Source organism: Hetaerina americana, unplaced genomic scaffold (genome assembly GCF_022747635.1).
Source record: "Hetaerina americana unplaced genomic scaffold, ioHetAmer1.1.p SCAF_85, whole genome shotgun sequence".
Classification (NCBI taxonomy): domain Eukaryota; kingdom Metazoa; phylum Arthropoda; class Insecta; order Odonata; family Calopterygidae; genus Hetaerina; species Hetaerina americana.
This window is the reverse complement of record NW_027287483.1, coordinates 437,967-462,531: the sequence shown is the minus strand read 5'-3', so window position 1 is coordinate 462,531 and position 24,565 is coordinate 437,967. Positions and strand designations below refer to the sequence as shown.

The 24,565-nt window shown below is 35.0% G+C and overlaps 1 protein-coding gene across 2 annotated transcripts; it reads left to right on the top strand.

Moving 5' to 3' along the window:
- Nucleotides 1–1,866: 1,866 nt before the first annotated feature.
- LOC139698399 (6-phosphofructo-2-kinase/fructose-2,6-bisphosphatase-like) lies at nt 1,867–22,586 on the top strand. Of its 2 annotated transcripts, XM_071597293.1 has the most exons (10): nt 1,868–3,524; nt 3,841–3,963; nt 7,182–7,345; nt 7,741–7,875; nt 11,103–11,256; nt 16,847–16,950; nt 17,034–17,252; nt 18,906–19,143; nt 19,517–19,644; nt 21,426–22,586. In XM_071597293.1, the coding sequence occupies exons 1-10, from the start codon at nt 3,431–3,433 to the stop codon at nt 21,534–21,536; spliced, it is 1,470 nt and encodes a 489-aa protein (XP_071453394.1). In that variant the 5' UTR covers nt 1,868–3,430; the 3' UTR covers nt 21,537–22,586. The 2 variants fall into 2 exon arrangements, with proteins under 2 accessions (XP_071453395.1, XP_071453394.1); XM_071597294.1 differs by lacking the exon at nt 3,841–3,963 and having other exon boundaries at nt 1,867–3,524.
- The last annotated feature ends 1,979 nt before the right edge of the window (nt 22,587–24,565 follow it).

Genomic DNA, 24,565 nt, shown 5'->3' with positions numbered 1-24,565 from the left:
AAAGAGAGGTATAAATTATGAGTAGGTTGGGTAAATATAAAATGTATTCCCATTAATCTTTAGGATTGGAATCCGTGCAAGTAATTAACAATATCATGCGCAACCAACTTCCAGAAGTTCGGGTACTCTAACTGAGCTACGGCTGCAGCAATTGCCTTGCGACAAACAAGCATAGTAAATATGCTCGAATTTTCATATGCCATACATGCAGTAGCTTGCTCCTCTCTCTAAAACGAAGCTACGAGACCGCGAATATGTCTTCATTCGTCTATTTTGCAGCATCGCAGACTTCCCAATCAGATGCAGAACGCCAGCGCATTAATTGCCAAACTCATCTTTTGTTGCTTACCAAAATGTTACTGGATTTTCAATATTTTTAAACTAATTTTCAAACATCATTCGTTAGTACCACGTTGTGAAAGTCTGAAGATTTTTCTTTTTATTTATTTAATCACAATTAAAATACTAGAATTATTTTTAAAGTTATAAACAATTGGAACACGGATTCGTTTCCTTGCCCATTATTCATGATGCTATGCAACAAGCGTAGATATTGCCCATTACTGGAATGTTGTCTTTCTATACAGCCAATAAATGTATTTCCAACGTATATAATAGCTGACGCTTGTAAATTAAAGTAATTATATCCTTTTTATAGCGAAACACGCCCCAAGTCACTTTGACAACAACAAATTCGTTCCTGTAGATGTCGATCTCAGGAGAAAAATTTCTACATAATGATATATATAAGTTCGGTTATACGTGAGACTTAAGCTCCGTGAACAAATTGAAGAGACATTACTTATTCCCGTGAATGTCCTGTTTCTCTGCCTCAATGGTTCTTCTTTCTCACGAAATTTTTTAATATTTTTATCCTTTGAGGGTTACTGCTATTGGAAGTCCAGTATTTCTTTTGATAAAGAGCTTCGATGCCTTGATTGAATTTTCAATGGTCTTCATTTTGATATTCGCAAAATATGTCAAAGTTTGTCGCAGATATCACAGTGGTGCAGGATCGTGGCTTCCTTTCACTAATACTGTTTGTGCTTGAGTGACAATGGCTAACAATAATCTTCAGAAAACCCCTAAGGGCCATACCCTCCAATTGGTAAATGATATTGTAAGGCATATAAAACGTAGGTTGTACTTTTCGTGCCAATGCATACACACGTAACTTAGCCTGGCCAGAACTCCCATTTCATGTCGATTTGCTTATCGTGGCAAAGGGCTAGGCAGCTGAAAATATGTTTGATCATTACAGACTACCACTTTCATGGGCACGATTGAAGCCATTGCAACTGTCGTCATGACCCTCCGAGCATGAGGCCAACGGGGACCAAGGTAAGGATTTTAAAAACAAGCGGTGACTTTGAACAATATCTAACGGAATAAACCCATTAAAATGTATGTCAATTAGGTAGATGGTGCCAACCAACTTGATACCATTGCCGTATGCAGCAGTGCTGTACACATTCGTGGTTCAAGAAGGACATGATTCAGACACAGGTGCACTCTTATCGTCCAATTAAAGATGTGCTCAGATAATTTTGAAATAATTCATAAGTCTAAAAATAGAGTTAGACTACAGGCCCTCTATTATAATAAAAAACATTTTGGAAGCAAATGTAAGTAAGTTATGACAAGTTTGGCTCTACCTCCCTGAAAACCTACATACCTATTATTCTACCCGGCTTTCGACCGGATGATATGACATGCGGTACATAATGGCCTACGCACTTTTTTATCAAATACTTGACTCTGAATACGAATTATGAAACGTATGACAATTTACTAACTTGAAACGAAACGACTTTACGGGCTTCGGGTGAATTAAATTCAGCAGAAAGGAGCAGCGCGCATGCGTTAATTGCAGAATCGTTCAATATTATTTTCTGAGTCAACCCAAAACATTGGAATTTTCAAGTCGGTGCGAAGATTCTCTCCTCTCTACGTTCGTATCTTGTCGGAGATCTCCTTCCGAGATCATTGACGTTTGTTCGGTTTAATCTATGCGGTTTTGTCAAGGTTCAATTAAATGTCATTTAACAGTGTCCTTCCATCTGCTCTACTGTGTTTACACAAACTTATTATGCCGTGCTATGTGGTGTCGTGTGGTTTATTTTCAATGAACATAGCTGTAAGCGAAGTCTTGAGATCGCGAGTGAATTAATATTTTCAGTCACGCGTGGGTGTGATTTACTGAAAATAAAATAACTGGGGCAAAAATTTTCTCCCCAAGGCGACTTGAAGGGCATTGAAGTGAACATGTTCTAGTGGGTGTTTCATGGTGACAGATTAATTTTGTGTTGACGCTGTGGAATACGTGCTGTTTATGGTTTAAAAGTTAATTTTTACTGTACTTCAGAATTTTACCGTGTAAACGACGTCTGTTACTGTATAGTGATTATTTGTTATTGTATACATCTGGTAGGTCAAGTAATAATTCTGTTTTTGGCAGTATTCATCAACTGTTCACCTCCTCTCGAGTGGATCCTGCGTTTCAACGTTCGGAAAAAATATTAGCGACACGAATTTGAACACATTATATCGTGTTCATCAGCTAAAAACTTGTGTTTTGGTTCCTTGCTTAACACTGGCCCCGATTGTAAAGAACTTAGGTTTAGGTGGTGGCATGAGGGCCGATCTGCAGTCTTTTATACGCCACACCTCCTCTGACCACTTCTCTGAAGGAAAACGAGTTAGAAGTGCCTGGCTGTAGCAAATCATCGAGATAATGTTCGTGATTTCAATGTTAACCTTTAGGAACGAGCCTTAGTAAAACTCGGGCGGTGCTAGGATCAGACATACACAGTTATCACTATTTTACACCTTTCACATTTTACCCTCTGCTGGTTAGTGAGATGATCGTTTTATATTAGATTCAAACAAGTTTAAACTAATTTGTCTGTGACTGTTGGAATATATATTTTACACACTGTCGAAGAGAAACGATAATAACGTTCTGGAAATAAGAATCAAGTATTTTATTCGTTTATTTTCAGTGCAAATGTTAATTTCAAAAGCATACCGCAGTTACATCCCATGAAGGTATATCAAGAAGCATTCTCTTGAGTACCTTAAGTTTCTGCTGTCCTAGGTGTATAGGTACTTAGTGTCTATTGTACTTTTTCAGTGTTGTATTTGTTCTTCTGCAGTACTTAATTGATAGATTTCTAATAGAGATTAATTTTACCATTTGTGTAGGCTGTATTATTTTCTGCAAAGTAGTGAAGTTTATATTGCTATCTACAGCCTCTCAAGATAGATCTGAGGCCATATGCTTGAAATTTCAGCGGTGTGAATAATTTTCTTTGTACTTAGTAATATTGTGAGTATATTGCCTCGTATCTTGTTTGAAAAATACTCGTAAACGGCGAAAGGTATTTATAGGCGAAGAAAGGTCAGAGGAGGCCTTAAGGCATAAGTCAAGATGGCAGGAGATGTTGGAGAAGGAAGGAAGGGCACTGCCTGTCGGGGAGATCAACATGTGGGTACCATCCAGCAACCCCTGAAGGAATCTTTTGGTAAGTAGGAGAGATCGGTTGCCATGCACTCAATCGTACACATGAAGAAAGGCAGAAATTCAAATACTTTCAATTGTATGTTTTTCACTAGTATGATCAATATGATTTTAAATATCAATATGTTCATTTTGGATTGTAAAGTTTGACAAATTCTGCATCTTGCCAGAGTATACACAAGGTTTACACTTAGTATAATCCGGAGCATGAATGCCAGAGTATGCACTTACAAAAGTAAGAATATTTAAAATTAAGTCAGCATGTGCAGAAATCATAAAAAACACTTTAATTTTTTATTCTGTGAATTATACTGTTACAGGGTCAACTGCAAAACAATTTATGCCATTGATAGTTGCTCTTGTTGGTCTCCCCGCACGAAATAAAACTGCAATTGCTCACAGCCTAGCAAGGTACTTGTGCTGGATAGGCCATTCTGCTAGAGGTAAACTATTGATATCTTATATATATTTGTCTTAATTTTTATAAAATGGGTCATTCCATGTGAAATCACCTAATTTCACAAAGCTATGTGCCCTTGTCTCTCAGATTTAAAAAAAATGTTTTTCTTGTACAGGTGTACTTGAGTCATAATGAAATTATTTTATTTAAAATGTATTTGTGGTAAATGATTTCTGTATTTATTTTTAAAAAAAGGTTGTTTCATTCCAAGTACATTCTTTCTGTTTCCACGGTAGAATGTCTCTTTTGTGTGTACTACCACTGAAAAAAAATTGCAATGAAAAGCCCACTCCAGAATAAGAGTGCTGGTAAACAGTGCTCATTTGTGGGAGAATATTTTTTTTGTATATATGTTTAATAATATTTTTTCTGGAGCATGAAAGTGAGGAATACTATTCCATGTATGAGGAGATTACACTGTGTCCAAGTCACCTAGAAGAGTTATGCAGTGAGATTTCAGAATTGGATAAAGTTTTTATTGTTGTAATAACAAGTGTGCATTGTGAAATTAGGCTATGCTAAATTATAAAAGAACAGGAAAAAGCCTTTAATGTTAGATTATGCATTGGAATTAAATTTTGGCAGTTATTACACTTGTCAGCAGTAAGGGAATATATGAAAGTTGGAGGAGTTTGAGTCAGAGCCCTTTTGAGCCAGCCCAGCACATGCCTTATAAGCTAAGAGCCCACAGTTCTGTAGTGTTTTCCCTTTTTTGGTATATGACCATAAAAAAGTTTCTCCTACTATACGGTTTACCATGCTGACCAAGTCACAGTAAAAGTTTGACCTCCATGCACTCTTGCAAGGATGATTATGCTTTAATAGCCATCTTTGCTTCCTTAGAGAACTCCCTTTTTATAATACACATTATATAAACATCCATTCTTCTGTTCATCGCATATCTTTTAATTTGTTCATCTATAGTGGATACCATCATTCATAAAAGTTCTGTCAACGTAGGTATGCAAAATCATCAATTGATTTAATGAATTCACCGTGTACATTGACAACGTAATCTTTATTTCCTTAGTGCATACAACTATTTTCTTTGTGGATGTATGCACCCTTGGTTTCAATTTCTCTGTTACCTCACTGCAGCTCCTCTGATCACCCTGTGGATCTTAAGGGCTCTCTACCGGCAACATTGGCAGGAAAAAGAGGCAATCTTTAAATTTCACTTCTCCAGTCATTACACCCAACTTACCCATGGATTCATCTTGGACAATGTCATTATAATTTGTATGATCATCGTCGTGACAATTGGAATCATTTGATGGTTTCAGGCTCCCCCTTTTGGAAGTTTGTCTTTGCAAAATGGTTAACCTATGTATTCTTCCTTTAAAATTTTATCATATAAAACTAGTTTCAATGTATAGGTATCATTCTCAGGTACTCAATTTTTACCTGAGTTGATGTTGAGATGCATATATATACTTCTATAGGGAGGGGAAGGATATGAAGGGTTGAGGTCAAGATAATATAGGATTTCCACTTATATATTTATTAATATAATATAATAATTTATAATCGAGAGAGCTTTTCAAACAATATGTCCTTTACAAAATGTCCCTTCATCAAATTTCTCTTTGTCTCCAGCTCTGCTCACTTATCCTTCTTCCTCCATTTTTACATTGGGTGTAGCAACTCTTGGTGTAATCACTCCAGTGATTCTCCTCCTACAGGTGTATGTATGTAAACCTTCATAGATATGCGTAAACATTTTGTGCCCGAGGTTGACAGATATTTGCGGAAAGTACTTTTACGTGAGAAAAAATTATGGAAGAATACTGTGTTCCTCATTTCAAATTTGGCATCCTTTCGGGTTTATTGCAAAGCAATCTTCCAAAGCAAAGTTCCAAATGACTCTTGCTCTTGCTTTACTGTTTCAATACATTATTTTATAGTATTAAATAGCTTTAACTAGGCATTCTCTCTAAACCTCTCTCAATTCGGGTTTATTGCAAAGCAATCTTCCAAAGCAAAGTTCCAAATGACTCTTGCTCTTGCTTTACTGTTTCAATACATTATTTTATAGTATTAAATAGCTTTAACTAGGCATTCTCTCTAAACCTCTCTCAAATATCCACTATTTATTCTATTGTATGCCTTCCCCTAGGGAATAAATGCACAATATTATGCTCACTATTTTTCCATGTGATTTTTCCATTGCCCTTGATTCAAGCATATCTGTATGTAAACCTCTGGTAGCATTCTTACATTATTACCTTCTATATTTTTGCCTTTTAACCTCCATAGTTTATGCATTCTAATCCATCCTGCCCCTTACTTTCTCCTTGATCTACTTCCGAAACTATCTAGCGTTAGCAGTCTTTCCTATTTCCTTTCTGTACTTTGAAGCACTTTCTGTTACATCATAATCATTGAAACTTTACAAAATGTTAGAATTACTTGTTTGTCATGTCTAAAACTGGATATGTTTTAGTCAAATATCTTGAGGTATATTATCCAGTATCTATGCACATAAGTGTTATCATTTTGGAATGGTCTCTTTATTTTTTTTATTTTTAGGATAAAGAAAGATTCATGCTCGGTTGGTTTTTATTTCTTGGAAAAATCTTTCATGGACCTTTTTAATGTATCTCACCCTCGAACAGAAAGGAACTGAATTAATTCCGTGGTTTATGTGAAATCCCATTATGTTAAGATGCATAGTGAAAAGCAAGCTTGGCAAAACCATTATTTTGTGCAAGCAGACACTTGATTCCGCTCTTGGTCGTCAGTCAAGATCTTCAGGACAAGTTTTGCGAAAAGTTTTCGCATCGCCAGATGTTCAGATGCATGATGGTGTGCACTAGCATCTTATTTATGCCAATACAATCTGCAATCATGCACACACTTAACCGATGGTCTGAATATTGCACACGCCAGGAAAAATTGTTACTGATACTAACAGGAAAAATTGTTACTGTTACTTATACAAACCTTGTACGTTCATCAGATGTGCCCCATCCAAATTGGTAGAGCCTCAGTTGATCAATTACTCGTATTTGCAATTTAGGAGGTGCAATGATTCTATCCAAAATATTACTTGCTGTGTATTGTGATGGGTCACATACTTTCTACTCACTTTTCCTTAAATGAACTTTGGCTTTTCGGAACTTGCTGTAAACATGTATGATTGAATTTCAGAAATACCTTGCTCAAATTGGGCTTGCCTGAAAAATTACAATTTTTTTTCAGTTTTCAGTGTCAGTGATTACCGCCGTAAATGGACAGAACAGTATGATAACCATGATTTTTTCTGTCCTGAAAATGAAGATGCAATGGAGTTACGAAAAAAATGTGCTCTAGAAGCAATGAGAGATGCTGCTAATTGGATAACCTCTCAGCATGGTGAAGTGGCGGTAAGAAAATTGGCGGGAATTGGAAAAGTGGCGGAGATAATTCATTATGGGATACTAACCTATTAATAGCATGAATGACTAACATACCACATCATAATTTCATTTTCTATATGTTAACACATCCATAGATATCTTGGTAGGAATTTCATTATATATTGAAAGATCAAGTGTTGGCCTTTTCAAATACTTAGAGAATAAATGATTATTTGCCCAAACTGCATAAGCCATGAGTAAGATTTTTATGCATACATTTTGGAACTCTTTTGTCCCCAAATGCTTTAGGTCAAGACATATTGTAAAGACTAAAAACATTTAACAGTTATAATTTTATTTTAATACATTTACTCAATAATTTGTCAAGCAGCTCATTAATTAGTATTTTGGTCATATTATAGGTTATGGATGGAACCAATTCAACTAGATCCCGAAGGCAGAGTATATATCAGATGTTCCACGAACAAATGGGCTGGAAAGTTTTGTTCATTGAGTCAACAATTGATGATGAAATCATATTAGCCAGAAATATGGAGGTAAATGTCAAATTTTTATTAGAGATTATTAAATAATTTATTGTAGGAAATAAAATATTTCTAAATGATGCATTAAGCCCCTGTTTCTTACTATTTATAGATACCATGCAAACCATGAAATCTTTTAGGACATTCCAAAATTAAAAATTGTCTAATTGCCTTAGGTTATTGGTAGGTATTTGTCAGCCCCGATGGCTGCGGGGTAATGTCCTTGTCTGCAAACCCTAGGGTCGCGGGTTCGATTCCCGTCTGGGTGGGATTTCCTCCACCTAGGGCTTGGGTGTTTGTAATTATGTCCATTGTTATCACTATTAAAAGTCCGATGTAAAAGGCTAAAAGGTGCTGTTTTTGGACTAAGAATGAATAAATAAGTAAGTTACATCTTGAAGCCTCACTTCAGAATACATAGTATGTACTTGTATAACTAGTTATCTCGTCATGACCCTAGAATTTTTCTATCTTCACAGTGTCGTATTTAAAAGTTTTCACTTTTAAATATTCACGTTCTCCCCAACTTTTGATTGATGACCAAAAAAATTCACGTAATATCATTCACAAAAACTTTTGAAAGAGGTTATGTTCTTTGATAAATTTCAGTGCCATATTGAATGTATCACTAACCATCATCATAAGTAATTAATTTGAGGGTAAATTTGTAGCAGCTCAATAAGCTTAACTGTTCCCTACCAATGTTTTCATTTTTTCATTGTTCATTGTACTTATGCCTTTCATTTTGTAATTGTGTCCAATTAAGTTCCTCCTCCTTTTTAATATAATTTATAGGATTCTCTCTTCGCCCACACATCAAGCACCCCACGAGTCCATTTATTTGTCTGTCAATCCCTTTTATTTTGATCATTCTTCTGTGGAACCATGTGGCCTCCAGTTTTCTTTTCTTTGTGGCTCTTATTGTCCATGGCTCACAACAATAGAAAAGTAAACTTCATGTATCAATTTCAATGAATGACCAACTACCTTCTGTCTAGATTAGTGTCATTAGCTGTGGTGTATTTTCCGAGGACACCTTCTCGGCCATCCCTACGCAGGTTACTCTCTCCACTCTGTCTCTTTTTCTTCCTCCAATGCCAATGGTCTTACCTTCTAAATGGCAAAATTCTTACACCTGTCCCAGTGTGGGTTTCCCTCGACTAACTTGAAGATTATCTCCTTACTTCCATTGCAGGCAATTTATTTGATTTTTTAATTGTTTTTATTGAGGTTGTACTTGTTCATTCCCTTCTCCATATAGAAGCTCATAGTTCCCTTATCAGGTCTTCTTTCTTCTCCATGAGTATATCTAAGTCAGTCACAAACCCCAGAATACTTATCTTTTATTTTGTTTTATGTGAGCTTTTCATCTTTTCAATTTTCTTATTAATTGCTTCCTCAATTTATTTGAAGGTCAGTGGTAATAATGAGAAAACCTGCCTTTCCTTATTTTAGTCTTTTCTCTGTTCTCACTGCTTATAATCATCACCACCTAAACTCTCAATAGGGTATATTAAGCTTCTGCATTGTATTCAATAATTTAGCATTGTAAGTGATTTATTTTCTTTTAGGATACTTTGCATGATATTCCAGTTCACATTGTCAAAAGCTTCCTCCAGATACTCGAATGCTTGGCTGGTCTTTCTGTATTGTCAACTCTTCATGGTCTGAGAGCAACCAGTAGATTCTCTTGTTTCTCATCTTCATCTCGTATAAATTAGTCCTTATCTTCCATTCAGTTCTTCAGTAGGTTATTATTATTTTCCTAGAAACTGCGGGAGATGCCACAACAGTAACTTTTAGCAGAGTCATCCGCTAAATGTGTGTTATAATGCAAAAAAGTCAAAGTGTAAAAATCATCCCGGTCAAGTGAAATGATTTTTTTACTCCGAAATTGTTGTACTGTAATATTCTTATTTTGAAACGTGAGCAGTCAGACTAATGGTTCTTAAGTTTTCACATTCATTTGCCCTTTTCTTTTTAGGTCTTGGGACCAGTATGCTCTCCTTCAAGTCCAACAGTATTTATCCTCCCATAACAAGTTAGATTATATAACTTGGCTATAGCCATACTTCCTAAATTTATTAAAGTGCTGAGAATATTTCAGCAATCCATGGTGATGTCTTTTACGATAAATTCTTCACTACAGAACCAAATTCAGATCTGATATTGTAATATCTCTTCCCAGCGTCATCATCTTTTTTCACTGTTCTGGGATGTCTTTTGGTTCCCTCATAAAGATTCTCCAAATACTTACTCTTTTCATGTTTATTTTATCTCTATCGTCATTAAGAATTCCCCCAATGCTGTCCCTAGTTTATAACTTTGCTGCAATCACTGAAGTAGCATTTCACAGTTCTATAAGCTGTTTCTAATGTTCTCTGGAAGAGATTATGTTGCACTAACTCACCCAGATTCTTTATCCACCCCTCTCTCGCTTTTTGGACTCTTATCAATACTTAAACTTCAGTTAGATTTTTTCCTTTCCTTGATCCCGCAACATTTGTATTTTTTTTCTTCTGCTGCCCTGCTCTACTGTGTCGAGTATTTCATTTGTAAAGAATGGCATCCTTTCGATAAATCTCCTTTACCCTGCAGTTTCTGTTGAGGCTTCCAATAATCCAACTTTTTCTGTCATACCTTCTCTCTGTGATTGATCTTGTGTTGCTGAGATTTACCATTTATTTCTGTATTGCTCATTGGAATGACATCCTTGACTCAGTTTTATAAACATTGTAATGCAGTTAATTATTTAAATATGGATGTAACGAATAATATCTATTAAATATCAGGATTGTACCCAATGGTGGTGCTATCATCATAGCTGCAATGACCACATTTTTATATGAAGTCATACTGTTTCATGTCCATAATATGGTCAATTCATAGATTGATTTCCAGTGGCCATGATATTTTGTATAAAACATTTTATTCCAAGCCCTTTTCAAAAGCTTGGTATCCCCTAGATCCCTTACAACCTGGATATATGAATGAGCATTAATGCATGTAAATACATGCCTTTGCAAATATCCACACACACACACTAAATTATCTTTATTTATTGAAGAATCACCCAATGCAATGCATTACAGCACAATTGATACTTGTTGCAGGACTATTATCAATGTCTCAAAAATGTCATGAACTTAGAAATTGAATGTTTTTGAAATTGTTTTCAGGTGCGCCTGAGAGTTCTTGCCTGGATTTATAAATGCAAGTATTTTATTTCTTTTGTTAAGGAAACAAGACTCAACAGTCCTGACTACAAGGAGATGAGTAGAGAGAAAGCCATTAATGACTTTCAATTGCGAATAAAGCATTACTTAAATCTATTTGAGACCATAGATAACAAGAATGAGGGAGATTTAAGCTACATCAAAATTACTAATGCTGGTAAGCATTGCATGTTTGTTTAAGGCAGTATTTGTATTTATCAACTGGTCACTGAATGCATGCATGTAATTGTTGAATGTCTTCCAAGCCAGGAGGTATATGATCTAATGTTATTAGATACTGCTATTAATTGAACAGGATGGTCGGAGATTTGGCCAATTCATTGTGTGGTATTATAGAGCTGTATTTATTTTAACATGCACTAGGTGTGCAGTGTCCATGTCTGATGAGCCTTGAGGCCAACTTGTTCTCACACACACACATACATAAACAATGTCATAGACTAAAAATTAAGGGAAAACTCATTCATAAAGTTTAATTCATACAAAGCCAAATAGTTGGTTGTGCCTGAAGAGTGCTCTCTATGACATTGGGTAATGCAATATTATGAAATGATGGAATTAAAGAACTTGTCTCCCATAGGTAAAAACACTCTTTTTATAACTCAAAAGAACTGTGGCATTTGTGTAGTAATTCAAGCTTGTATTTAATTATTTGAAGAGTGTTGAATACCTCAGGAAGGCATTACAGATCCTCTCACTATGCATGATTAATCCCAACTGTGGTCCACAGTACATTGTTGTTGTTATGCTGATGTGAAGTCAAGGTTGACCTCTGAAACCTCCAGAAAAAATAACTCTCTGGCTCAAAATTGAAGAAAAAGAATGGAATTAAAGGAATTTTGTCTTTTTTTTGTAAGGTTACTCAACAACATGAGTATTTTTGGAAAGGAGCAGTGAACATCTTACTTTTAGGCTGCAGTCAGGGAAACAGCCATACTTTTCATATTCTGGCTTTAGGTTTTCTTTCGCTGGTCCTCATTTCATTCCATGCAGTGGTTACTACTTTTTGCATCATAGCTATTGAAAGGGAAGGAGAAGTCATGGGCTCATCTATCATCAAACTTTTACGTATTTGGAAATCAACTGCTACTTTAGTTCCAATTTGGACGGTAAATCTTTTTCTATTAATTCAATAATTGTTTTGTAATGTTTTAGTACTGAATTACCTGGTATTACAATAGCTCATTATTTTCTCCTCTCTCTAGTCATGTTAAAACTGTCACTGTACGTTTGCAATAAGAGAACATTTTTAGCTGGAGCGAGCTATTTTGAAATGCTGTCATCTGCTGCTTTTATTTCTTATTCTTACTGGCATTTGACCAATACTTGGAAACTCCTCATTTAGCCCCCCTTACATATAAATAGGACACATTAGCAAATACAAAGTGGATAGGTTTCCCCTTTGTAACCTTAATTGTTTCTCAGCGAAGGCTCAGTTCATGTTATTCAATCAAAATGCTTCTTGCAACCCCTGAATGTTAACATGTGGCACCTCTGAAATTATAATGATATTTTTGTCATTTGAACAATAAATAGCATAATAAAAATAGTAGTAGTAGTATTTAGGGGAGGCAACCGACAGCTGGGGTCATTTGCGCCATAATGGATGGACAGGAAAGGATGAAGGGTGGAGAGAAACCCGGTGTTGGCATTAGCCTACTCTTTACGAAAGAGCACCAAGGGGTCTGCAGCTTAACATCCCATCTGACGGACGGCGTACTCACTCAAAGTGCCCTCCACAAAGCACCTCAAGTAGGGATCGAGATACCTCTGAAAAATATTCAACACCGCCGGGATTTGAGCCCGGGCCCTCTGGGTGGGAAGCCAGTACGTTGGCCCCCACACCATCTAGATCCCCCACAATAAAAATATTGTATTTATTTGTCCGGAGATTTGTTGCATATTCATACATACACAAATATATGACACATCAGATATAAATTTCACAATTTAGAAGAAATGCAATCTATATGTATATCAATACGCTAGTATGTTTACGTATTAATTGGTTAAGCCGGAATTGATGCGTAGTGGTAATTCCAGGTATTCATTTACAGAATTTAAAATATTATTTTTTAATAGGTTGAACAGCTTTTTCTTTAAAATAGGTACTTTTGTTTTATATTTGATTTCATGGAGAAGTTTATTGAATAACCTTAAGCCCATTGCTTTGGGCCCATGAGCAGGTATTGTGTGTTCGGACAAATGGCTGGTGCAGGTCATTTCAGGACGTTGTGTAGTGACTATGGTAATTACAGTTGAACTTGTACTGAGTAATATTACCCTTTGTATGCAAGATGACATTAAATGTATATATGCAAGGTACTGGTAATAAACCAAGTCTTTTGAAGAGAAGTTTACATGGTGCATCGCAAGGAGCATTGCTCAAAATGCAGATAATCTTCTATTGGATTTTGAAGATTACGCTCACATGGGGAGAGGAACCCCAGAAAAGGATACCAAAGGTAATACGAGAATAAAATTCACCTCAGTAAATGGATTGAAGGACCTCTAAATTTACAGAATATCTAATATTTCTAATGAGGAACCATAGGGAACTTAACTTTCCACGTAATTTGAAAATGTGTTCCCCCCAAGACATGTTTCTATGCAGGATAACTCCCAGGAATTGGGTTCTGGAATTTTGGGGAATGCTATGCCTCCTGCATCTACTGAGATTGCAATGGAAACTTTGTTTTTATTAGTGAAATAAATCAGGCTGGACTTGTTTAAATTGGGTTGTAGGAAGTTAAGAAGACACCATTCATTGAAAATCTGAGTTACTTCAGCTGCTATGTCAAACTGTCCACTGAGGAGGCTGACACAATAATATTTGTATCATCAGCATACAGTAATGGATCCCTATTCCCTTAATAAACTTAAGCTTATCTGGTAGATCATTGATATAAATTAAAAATAAAATAGAGCCAGGTACAGAACCCTGAGGGATACCCAGTGTTACTTCTCTACGAGGAGAAACAAATTTGGAGCCATTTCTTAAGAGCATAACGGTGAAATGTCTGTTTTGAAACTGCTCTAGAGTACCCGCTAAGTGATAATTCAGTTAAAAAACTTGGCTTAGTGCAGTGTGATCTTTGATGGCAGTTGTGACATTTTCTCAAGGATGAAAAATAAAAATATGGTGGCATGAGTCACTCTAAGAATTAAAACCACAAATATGCTCTGGATAAAACATTATGATGTTTAGGAAAAAAGGAAAGATAAGAGTAAGTGAAACAAACAGCTCATTTTTTCCATGGCGTTCACTTTTAGGAAAGAAAGGTGTATAAAAGACATGTGCCCACATTATATATAGTATAAACCTAATTGCCAGAGCTTCACAGGCGCAGGTTTTTAAAATCACAGATGTTATCATGGATTAATAAAAATACTTTGACTTTATCTCTAGTACTGAATTTCCCAGTCTATAAGATGCTCCCTGATTCTTCAGGTTAGAAATTACAAAAGATATTTGGATCAGAAATAAGAGGGTTTAAGTATTTTGATGTTAACACTTAATACGAGGGTCATCCGGAAAGTAGTACCCGTTCGTGAAATAAAGACACAAAAGTAAATATTAACAAACATAAAAAATTTTATTTGAAAGAGGATACTTTAAACTACTTCTCAACATAATCTCCAAGCAAATTAAGGCATTTGTCATAACGTGTGACAAGTTTCTGTATTCCTGCTGCATAGTCCTTCGCCGCCAGCTCATTGAGATACGCGAGGGACCCATCTTGCACAAATTTTTGCATAATGCAGATGGTGTTTAACAATTTCATGAACAATTGTTCGAGAAACATTGGGAAAATGCTCACAGATGTCATCAATTGTGACGCGCCGATCGTTCCTCACGAATTCGTCAACTGAGCTCACCAGTTGGTCTGTAATGACAGACGGTCTCCCCGAACGCTCATCGTCGTGTGTGTTCCCCCTCCCCATGTTGAAGTTGCGACACCACCGCCGAACAGACGACTCGTCCATTACATTGTCTCCATACACCTCTTTTAATTGGCGATGAATATCACATGGGCGAACGTTTCTTGCATTGAGGAATTTAATCACTGCCCTCACTTCACAACTGGCGGCGTTCTCAATTTTTTTAAACATTGTAAACAATCACAGAAACAACACAGGCAATGCTAGCGTCACGCAACTTGGCTCAGAGAAGGCAGACAAGCCACTGAAGCTATCTGACCTCGTCCAGCGGCTACTCGCGTCGTCAGCACTTCATGCGGCACGAACGGGTACTACTTTCCGGATGACCCTCGTACAAAGAAAATTGAATTGTTGCATTAAAAAATAAGCAGGTACAAATGTTGTTCATTCATTGTAGAATCTCAGAAAGTCATCATCACTGGGCCCTTTAAGCTTCTCTAAGCTCTTCAAAATGCCTTTAAGCTGCCTTGTTTCAGTCTTCTGAAGTGCAATTCACGAAGTCAAGTTTAAATGCAATACTGTTTGACAATTTTCTCTTAAGATCCCATGAGGTTATTATCATTCTAACTTTTATGTGATGCCTAGTTCTGTTATTATTTTAATGTTATTGAAATTTGTATTAGAAAGAACAATTTTCTATGCCTCAATGACACTCTCTTACTACTTAAGTTTGGATGCTTGTAGACTCTGAGTTTATCAAGAGAGATACAATGTATGCATGTATTAGCTGAGGGGTGACATGCCTGTCAGCCAAACGTATTATGTTTTGTGGCAGCACCGCACGTGAGATGAAAATAAATGCTCCATATTGTGTACATTTATGACTTATTTTGGAATTTTTAGGAAGTTCTTCCAATGAATTATTAAAACTCTCTTACTTACAACTGACTCAATACAGTGAAATCATCGACATTTGTAGTCAAGGCAACCACTTTGTATATCTGATGCAAAAAAACATCTAATAGGAGTAGTATTCATAGTATTTGTACTCACTGTACTTTTCTGGCAAATTAGCTTGCTGCTTATATGTCCAGGTTTCACCCGTAGATCTAGCCCCTAAGAATATGCTGATTGTGAAGACCATTTTGGAGTAAAAATGTGCATATAATGGGCCAGGAGATACAGTACATGATATAGCCACTAGAATTTATCAATCATTCATTAACATGTATTAAGAGTGGGACCAGGTAAGGTGTTTATATTTATATGTTTTATTTAATAAAATAGATGCAAAACAATTTTCATATACTAGTGAGTGCTAAAACACAACACCATTCACTCCCAATAGCCCTTTTATTTTCCCATTTTGATAATGCATATAGTGGTTTGGTACTAGAAAAACTGTTGCCTTAATGAAAGTATCACTTTATTATTTGCTTGTGATGTGATTAAAATGTGATCAGAGATGATTGTCTTTATTTTAGTCTTTATTCTCATGCTGTATTGAAAATCATGTCATATTGCTGAAATTTGAAGTTTTATTTCCTTCGTTTATCTTGGCTAATGCTCCTGTTCCACGTCATATGCCTTTAGGGAATTAAGTAGATGTAAAATATAGGTCAAGTATGTAGTTTGTTATCAGTACTCCAAGGAAATTCTATTGATAGTATATTCTCCTTGATAAAAATATGCACCGTCTATGAAGCTAGTATTTGTGCATATTTTGCATATGTATCCAAATAAATATTTATATTGAATAAAAAATTTTCACCAAGTGACTGTATAGTGTGAAATATGTTGTCTTTTAAAATATTTGTTGACTAATGAATGAATACATTTTAAAAATATTGTTTTCTTTAATCTAGGTGAAAGTATCCTTGCTCACAAACTGAATGGACATCTTCAGAGTAGGATATTGTCTTTCATATCAAGTTACCAGCCTTCCCCTAAGACAATGTACTTTTCAAGAGTAAGTTAAAAATGCAATGATTTTTACCTAAATCACTACATGTAATTAACTAATCAGATATTTTTGCTAAAATTAATCCCCAGCATGGAGAAAGTGAGTTCAATGTTTTGGGACGAATTGGTGGAGATGCAGACCTCTCCCCTCGTGGCAGACAGTATGCTGCTTCCTTAGCTCGCCACATCAATGCCTCCCCACCGCCAGGGCTCCACATCTGGACGAGCGAAAAACGCCGAACTCATCAGACAGTAGCTGGAATCAATGCACCTGTTGAACATTGGGCTGCTTTAAATGAGCTAAATGCTGTAAGTCTATTGAAGTTTGAGCTGAAAACTCTGATGTAATTATCGTTAAAACTGGTAAGATTGCTTCAAAATGGTTATTTTTTCAATTATATGGAGTTAAATCATTGTTTTGTGTGTTAGGCTCTTTGAGTGTGATATTATGCATCAATGCATTCATTATTTCCTCTCTCTTGTATTAAACATGATAAAGCTTTTTAAATAATATATTTAAAAATAGTAAAGTAAAATCACAATTTGGATTAAACACATGTGCAGGATAAAAAAGATCCATAAAAATGATTTACCACTTCAGCGGTCATGCCACCTTTGCCAGATGAAGAGAATTGTAGCTGTTTCCTTGGTGGAAGTAGAAAAGAAATGAGGAAAGGATGAGGGGTGGGAGAGTGTAGTGTTAGAGAAGGTGGCAATGGTGGTTAATGCTGTTTAGTGAGCCAAGGTAAGCCCTGGTAGTTCAAATATTCAGAGTAGCCAGATGTGTGCCATCTTGTGGGTCTTTGCCTCGATTATGCTGGTAGATAGTGGGAGGTTTTTTTTTAACTATTGTCGGGTGCAAGTGCTGCCTTATGTTTCATCCCACAGAATCCTTTTCCCATCTCAAGCTGCATGTATCAAGGCAAATGTCATACAAATTCCTGAATGCATTGATATTAGAGAAATTGTAAGTTTTTAAAGTAATGAAAATTGAACAAATTGAGTAGTTTCAGGCGTAATGTGGTGGAATTTGAACGAAATTAAGAACTGATAGCGACAATTCTCTACTAGATTACTGAAATGAAAACTGAATTATGTAGTGGAAAATTGTTACCATCTGTTCTTTACTTTATAATGAAGAATGTTAAAATCACTAGTTTATGTATGGCATTTAGTATGTTCTTTATGCCTCAAATATTGAGTTATCAGTTATTCAATTGATAGGAGGCCACATTCATCAAATGAGTAAAAGCACTTTACCAGAAGTGAAATGGGAACTGCATATAGAAATATATATATATATATATATATATATATATATATATATATATATATATATATATATATATATATATATATATATATATATATATATATATATATATATATATATATATATATATATATATACATATATATATGTATATATACATATATATGTAATATATTTAATTTAATTTAATATATATATTTATATATATATGTATGTATGTATATAAAAATATATATGTAATATATTTAATTTAATTTAATATATATATTTATATATATATGTATGTATGTATATAAAAATATATATGTAAAAATATATATATATATTTATATAATATATTCCGCCTTCCCCACCTTTATTGTGTTCGTCCTTTATATGTGTTCCTATCCCTTTTCCTTATATCTGTTTCTGTATATATGAGTATTTATATATGTATATGTATATATATATTTTTTTCATTACTTTGAAAAACTCTCTTTGTGGCATAATATACTCCAAATTTCTTCAAGCAAAAAGTCTACAACTGGAGTGTTGTTCCTAAATTTCCTGGTCACAAGGTTCTATAAGAGTACAATTATGTTTATGGTTAGGGTTGGAATCTAACCAGCAGAAATTGGCTCACATTTGTGATCAAATTCAGGTAGAGACATGCTTCAGGCTGAAGGTATCTCTCTTAATTTTCCTTTCAGGGCGTGTGTGAGGGCATGAGCTATGAGGAAATGCAAGAGCAGTATCCACGTGAGTTTGCATGGAGGGATGAAGACAAACTTCATTATCGGTACCCGTGGGGTGAGTCATATGCTGACATAATGGCTCGAGTGCAGCCACTCCTGCTGGAACTGGAGCAGAATGGTGATGGTGTGCTGGTGGTGAGCCATCAAGCAGTTCTACGAGTTGTTTTGGGATATTTCCTTAACAAGTCACCCGGTAAGACAGGGTGTGATTTTTGATAATCACAGGCTTGATATGCACAAAACCAACTCTGATTAAATTTCTTTTTCCTAGAGGTTATAAATTAACTATTAGATCCTTTGTTTGTCATACATCAAGGCCAAGACTAATAAATATTTAAGTATCATAATTGAGAGAGTTTTATTAATCTATAGCTTCAGAAATCTGATGATCCTTAATTGCTTATTTTTCAGAACTGGTCACTCAGATGTTAGTGTATATTTGATGAATGTTGTTTATAGTATACAGAGCTATTTATAGATTTCAATTGTTAGATTAGGTAGATAATCATACTAGGCTTTATTGGCTTTTTGAAAAACCTATGTTTTTATTTGTTACATGTAAACAGAAGAGGTACCATACTTGGACGTCCCATTACATACCATAATCAAGATGGCAAGTAAAGGCTACAACTACCAAGTGGAATTTACCAAGTTACCAGTCGAATGTGTTGACACTTACAGAAAAAAACCAAAGGTAAAATAGAAAATTAATTTATTTTGATATTTCTTTTGTTGTGTACAGAAGCTAATTAAATATTTAGGTAGCTTTCATTGGATACATTTAAGGTAGAAACATTGAATCCCCTCAAAACTTGAAAGACCATTTATTTCCTTTAAAAGAAATTTTGGAATGGCACTTACCCCATGCTTCAAGAGTTATTGCATGCACTGATCTTCCAATGCACCCAGCAGATCAGTGCACTCAATGCTGTGCAGTCAGTGTGCAGTATATATCAGCAGCAACCCTAACTGATTTTATGAACTCCTCAACGGCTTTCATTCTTATCTCCACTTCTTTCCATGCCTCTTTAATCATTTCCTCCTCATATACGTTGAACTGTACCGGTGATAATAGACAACCCTTCCTTACACCTCTTCTTAACACTGCCCATCCGGACTATCCGTTCTCCACTTGCACCTGAGCAGTCTGAGACATGTACAGGTCACGGATTAGCCTCCTGTCCCTTCAATCTGTTCCTATTTTCTGCAATATACTCATTAATTTTTCCCAATTTATTCTATGAAACACTTTCCGAAATCTACGAGACAGACATATTCATCCTGAGTGTATTCCATGGTCCTGTTTATTACTGCAATGGCATCAAAATATGTATATTATTTTGGTTACCATTTGCTAATTATGGTGAAATGTTTGCATTTCACTTTTAAAAGAGCCATAATCATAATAAGATATGTAGTGACTGTAATGGTAACTTCTGCATTGCAAACATATACGTATTTGCTGTTCAAGTGGCCAACAAGACATAATGCCAAGATCTTAAGTAGAAGGCATTGCGCATTTGTTTTATAGCCATCTAAATTATCCTAGTCCGAACTTACCATGTTGCAGTTCTGTCTGTTCACTTTTTTATGTATGAACTGTGTTATTTTTGTTGTGATTGCACCAAGCCAATTCACCTCAGGCAACTGAACATCAGAGTTTGTCAATGGATTTAGTCTTCATTTACATGAAATTCACAGCACTCTTTTACCCACTCTGCAGTGCAATTTAACCACATGGTCCTTGTCAATAAATACAAGATTACTCAATGACTACCTAATATTTTTTATACACCCAGGGTGATTTAATACATGGTTGTTTCTTTTCCATGCTCATACTCAGGCTTTTCAATATTTTTTTGCTGCCTATGGAATATTGGAGAAAAGGGCTGAGAACTATAACTAGACAAAATAAAAATATTTTGCATAAGAAGCATCATTTTTAAGTTGTTTATGAATGAATATGTCATGTAAAATCATGGCTTAGGAAAATATTTTCTTTTTGTTATTATTTACGTTCACACATAATCCCTCCATTTTATCTCTGTTTTTTAAGAATTATATGGTGTCATTAAACTTCAGCCACTCCTGATAATTGGGACTACTGCAGCTGTCAAAAGTCTCCATAAAAATTGTATACTCCAAAGTAAATGAATTTTATGTGGGCTACAAGATGTATTTAATTTTATTCCATTGAATATTTAAAATATGAACTGAAAAATGGATAACATGATAGTCAGATTCAGGAATGGAATCAATCTGTTCTTGGAAATAATCTCATTGGAAGTCTTAGGATTTTAACTTACTCCATTTTCTGAGAAAATCTCTCCAAAAAATCTAAGTGTGGAAAGCTTGTTCCTCTTATCACAATCATGTAAGAATGGTTAATTACAGAAAGAGATACTCCAAGTATTTCGAAGATAAATGCTTTGAAGTTCCAAGTATTTTCAGTTAATTTATCTTTTGTCTTTTCAGAATTGCTCACCAGGCCGCACAGCAGATGATGCTCTTTTGACTGTCCCTGTTCACTATGATGCACATGATTATTGGCAGATAGAGGTCAACAATGAAGAAATGATCAAGTGATCATCTTATTGTACTTTAAGCTCTTCTTCTCTGTATTTATACCTCAAAAACTTTGTTTTTTTTTAACTAAAGTCATTGTTCATAATTTTAATTTTGTTGTTGCTTTCAGTCTAAATATTGTTGTAATGTGTTAGTTTTTATTTCAAACATTTTTTTATGGATCATTAATTATGAAAAAACTTCAAATTATAAATAGTAATATGGAATATGCTAGTTCGAAAGTATGTGCAATACCTCATGGATATTAATCAATTTCAGGTGCTACCATTAGGGAAAACTCTCATGTTGTGCTATAGTATTTCAACATAATTTTTGCCACTTTATGCTTCTCTTTAAAATGAGTAGAATCACAAGGTGTCCCAAAAATAAAGGGAATTATGCTGTATAGAAATGCATGTCGTTCATATATTTGTAAAAAGGTGGTTTTGGGAATAATTTTGTGTATGGTCCATTGTACCACTGAAGCCACTTTTCTCATTTGGTTTTTGCACAGTATTTATTTAATAAGTTGGGTGCTGCAAAATTTCTTAGCCCATTTATGGGATTGATGTAATGCTACTCCAGCAATAATTATTTGGCTCTTTTCTTCTGGTTCTCTGGGTTGGAATGATCTGCAAACAATTGTGAGTTCTGAAATATTAGGCTTTTAATCTTGTATTTTAAATTTCAGAATAATGTAGAGTTAGTGGTTGTAAGTAGTTTTAGATGTTTGTATTAAGTGGCCAGGTGTTTGTGAATAGTTATTCAAATATTACTACATTAGGTGGGTAAGTCAAAGGAAAATAGGAAATGAAATTACAACTCACTGCCATGCCACTGGATTTACAATTATGGAGGAGAAATGTGGATTTAGAAATCTCCATTAGATTAATTTGATTTACATCATTAATGAGTGATCTGTAAGAAACAGTATTTCACTAAAAGTAAAGTATGAATTTTTACAAATATATATATATATATATATTTTTTGCAAAGTAATTTTTATGTGATAGTGTTGTTCAAAGAAATGGAATTTTACTTTTGTTTTCTGGAATAAATCTATTTGTGAAATCAACTTTAATTGGTTGGATTTATCATTCATATTTTACTTGTGCCTTATTTACCAATTTAAATAACAAGCTTTTGCAAAATTATAATAAAATATAAGCAAGTTTTTCTAGATTGAAGGGATCTTCAGAGCAGGAGTACACAGAGCTAATCAGTCCCAGCAATAATCATAAAGGTCTCATAGTAAACAGTGCAAAAATGTGGGCTGAGTAATTCTCAGGGCTAAAACTGAGTTCATTGCTAATTTACCCTGACAGGTAGGATTAGAGCTATTAGTATTAATAATGGAGAATTAGCCCTTCAGTGCTTTGTACAAACAGCAGTGCTGTGCCAGTTATCCATTCAGTAACTAGGTGGACATGCTCCATCCCCTCCGTTGCTTATCCAACAGCATGCAAAATGTGTCATTCACATGTGATTTAATTAAATATATCCATATCTTGTGGTTTGGAAAGTATTGCAAACATCTGACAAGACAGTACATCACTTCTTGAGAACAGATTGGCTTGGTATTTACATCATATGACAACCTTTCTATTGGGAGAAATAATTGAGGTGGTTTATTGTTGTTTTCCTCAATAGTCTTTTTAACATGAAACCATCTTAAATGGTCATGCATTATTTATGTGTGTACATAGACACACAACCTCTCATGGAGTACATGTCAGGCTGTGACAATACACCTCTACAGTTATCAACTGGAAGGTTGGTTTGATGGATGAAGGGTAGGGTTACCCTAATACTATTCCCAAGAGCATGTGAAATTTCCACATCAGGCTGGTGGGCTAGTTCTAAACCATCTGCAGTTCCCCAGGAAGATATAATGCCTGAAAGGTCACATACCTTGAGTTAAGTTGAAGGCACCAAGAGTCATCCTCCAGAATCAAATCCTGGTGCTCCTATCAGTAGCCCTGTACTATACCCACATCCCTATTCACATCATGTATTGGTAAATATATTGTGTGTCATAAAAGGTTTCATTTTCATCTGATAACCTATTTTGGTGACACTTCTGCAGAATTCAGGAAATGTCACAAAATGAACTGTGTTTAAGCTTAGTGATTGCCTTCTTGCGATCTTCATTTTTTTCTTATTTTCTTTCCTTACAATCTTAAAAAAAAGCATTCACACATTTGCAATGCCATGAACTGTGTTGACTTGGCTTAACATTAACCATTTTAAAAGCTGTTCATGCTTTAGAAAACAAAAATATTTGGAAACCAAATTTAAATGCTTCTAATCTTAAGAGGGACAAAATAATGTTAATGCATTAATTTATATTGTTTGCGATTTCCTTTCATGGTGCAGTTGTGGACGCACTTATTAACAGTTTATTTTGAAAACTTGCTGGACAAAATGAAATATTGGGTCAAAGCGAGCTAAATTTTGCACTAAGATTTCATCTATCGCTTCTAAGAAAGTGCATAAAATACAGATACAGCACAGATCTTATGTCAGTGACTCTGTGCTAGGGCTGCTCGCTGGCTACCATACTGTTTCCTTTACCAGAGTTGACAAGTCGGATGAAGAGGAAATTGTGGCTGGACAGTGTCTCTTCACCATTGCAAAGTAGACCAGGATTAGAAAACAACTAGAAAAATAATTCTTAAATACCTCAAGGATAAAACATGCTCAATGGCATAGTATTCCTTTTTTTTCCATAAAAAATAAATATAAATTGAATTTAAAGTGATTTATTGTTGTTGAAGTTATTCCTTTTTGTACAAGTGATTAGCCTGTGCATCCTGACAACATTGGCATCTGTTTTCTAGGGAATGTATGCAATATTTGAGGGTGATTGCAAGAGATTAATTTACTTATTAATTTACACAATGAAGTTGAATATGCAGTACAATAAAGAAAAAGGTAAATTTTCAAAGGATTCTCGTATCACTGGTCGTATATTTATGTCATCTTCACCGCACACAAAAACCTTCTTCTCATTGTTTAAGTTACAAAGTTGTGCTGATTTTAATTGGTCA

Excerpts from the sequence above, each read along its gene's own strand:
- LOC139698399 (XM_071597293.1), top strand. The coding sequence starts at position 3,431 with ATGGCAGGAGATGTTGGAGAAGGAAGGAAGGGCACTGCCTGTCGGGGA. Across the intron at positions 3,964-7,181 it reads GATAGGCCATTCTGCTAGAG|TTTTCAGTGTCAGTGATTAC; the intron begins GTAAACTATTGA and ends ATTTTTTTTCAG. Across the intron at positions 7,346-7,740 it reads CTCAGCATGGTGAAGTGGCG|GTTATGGATGGAACCAATTC; the intron begins GTAAGAAAATTG and ends GTCATATTATAG.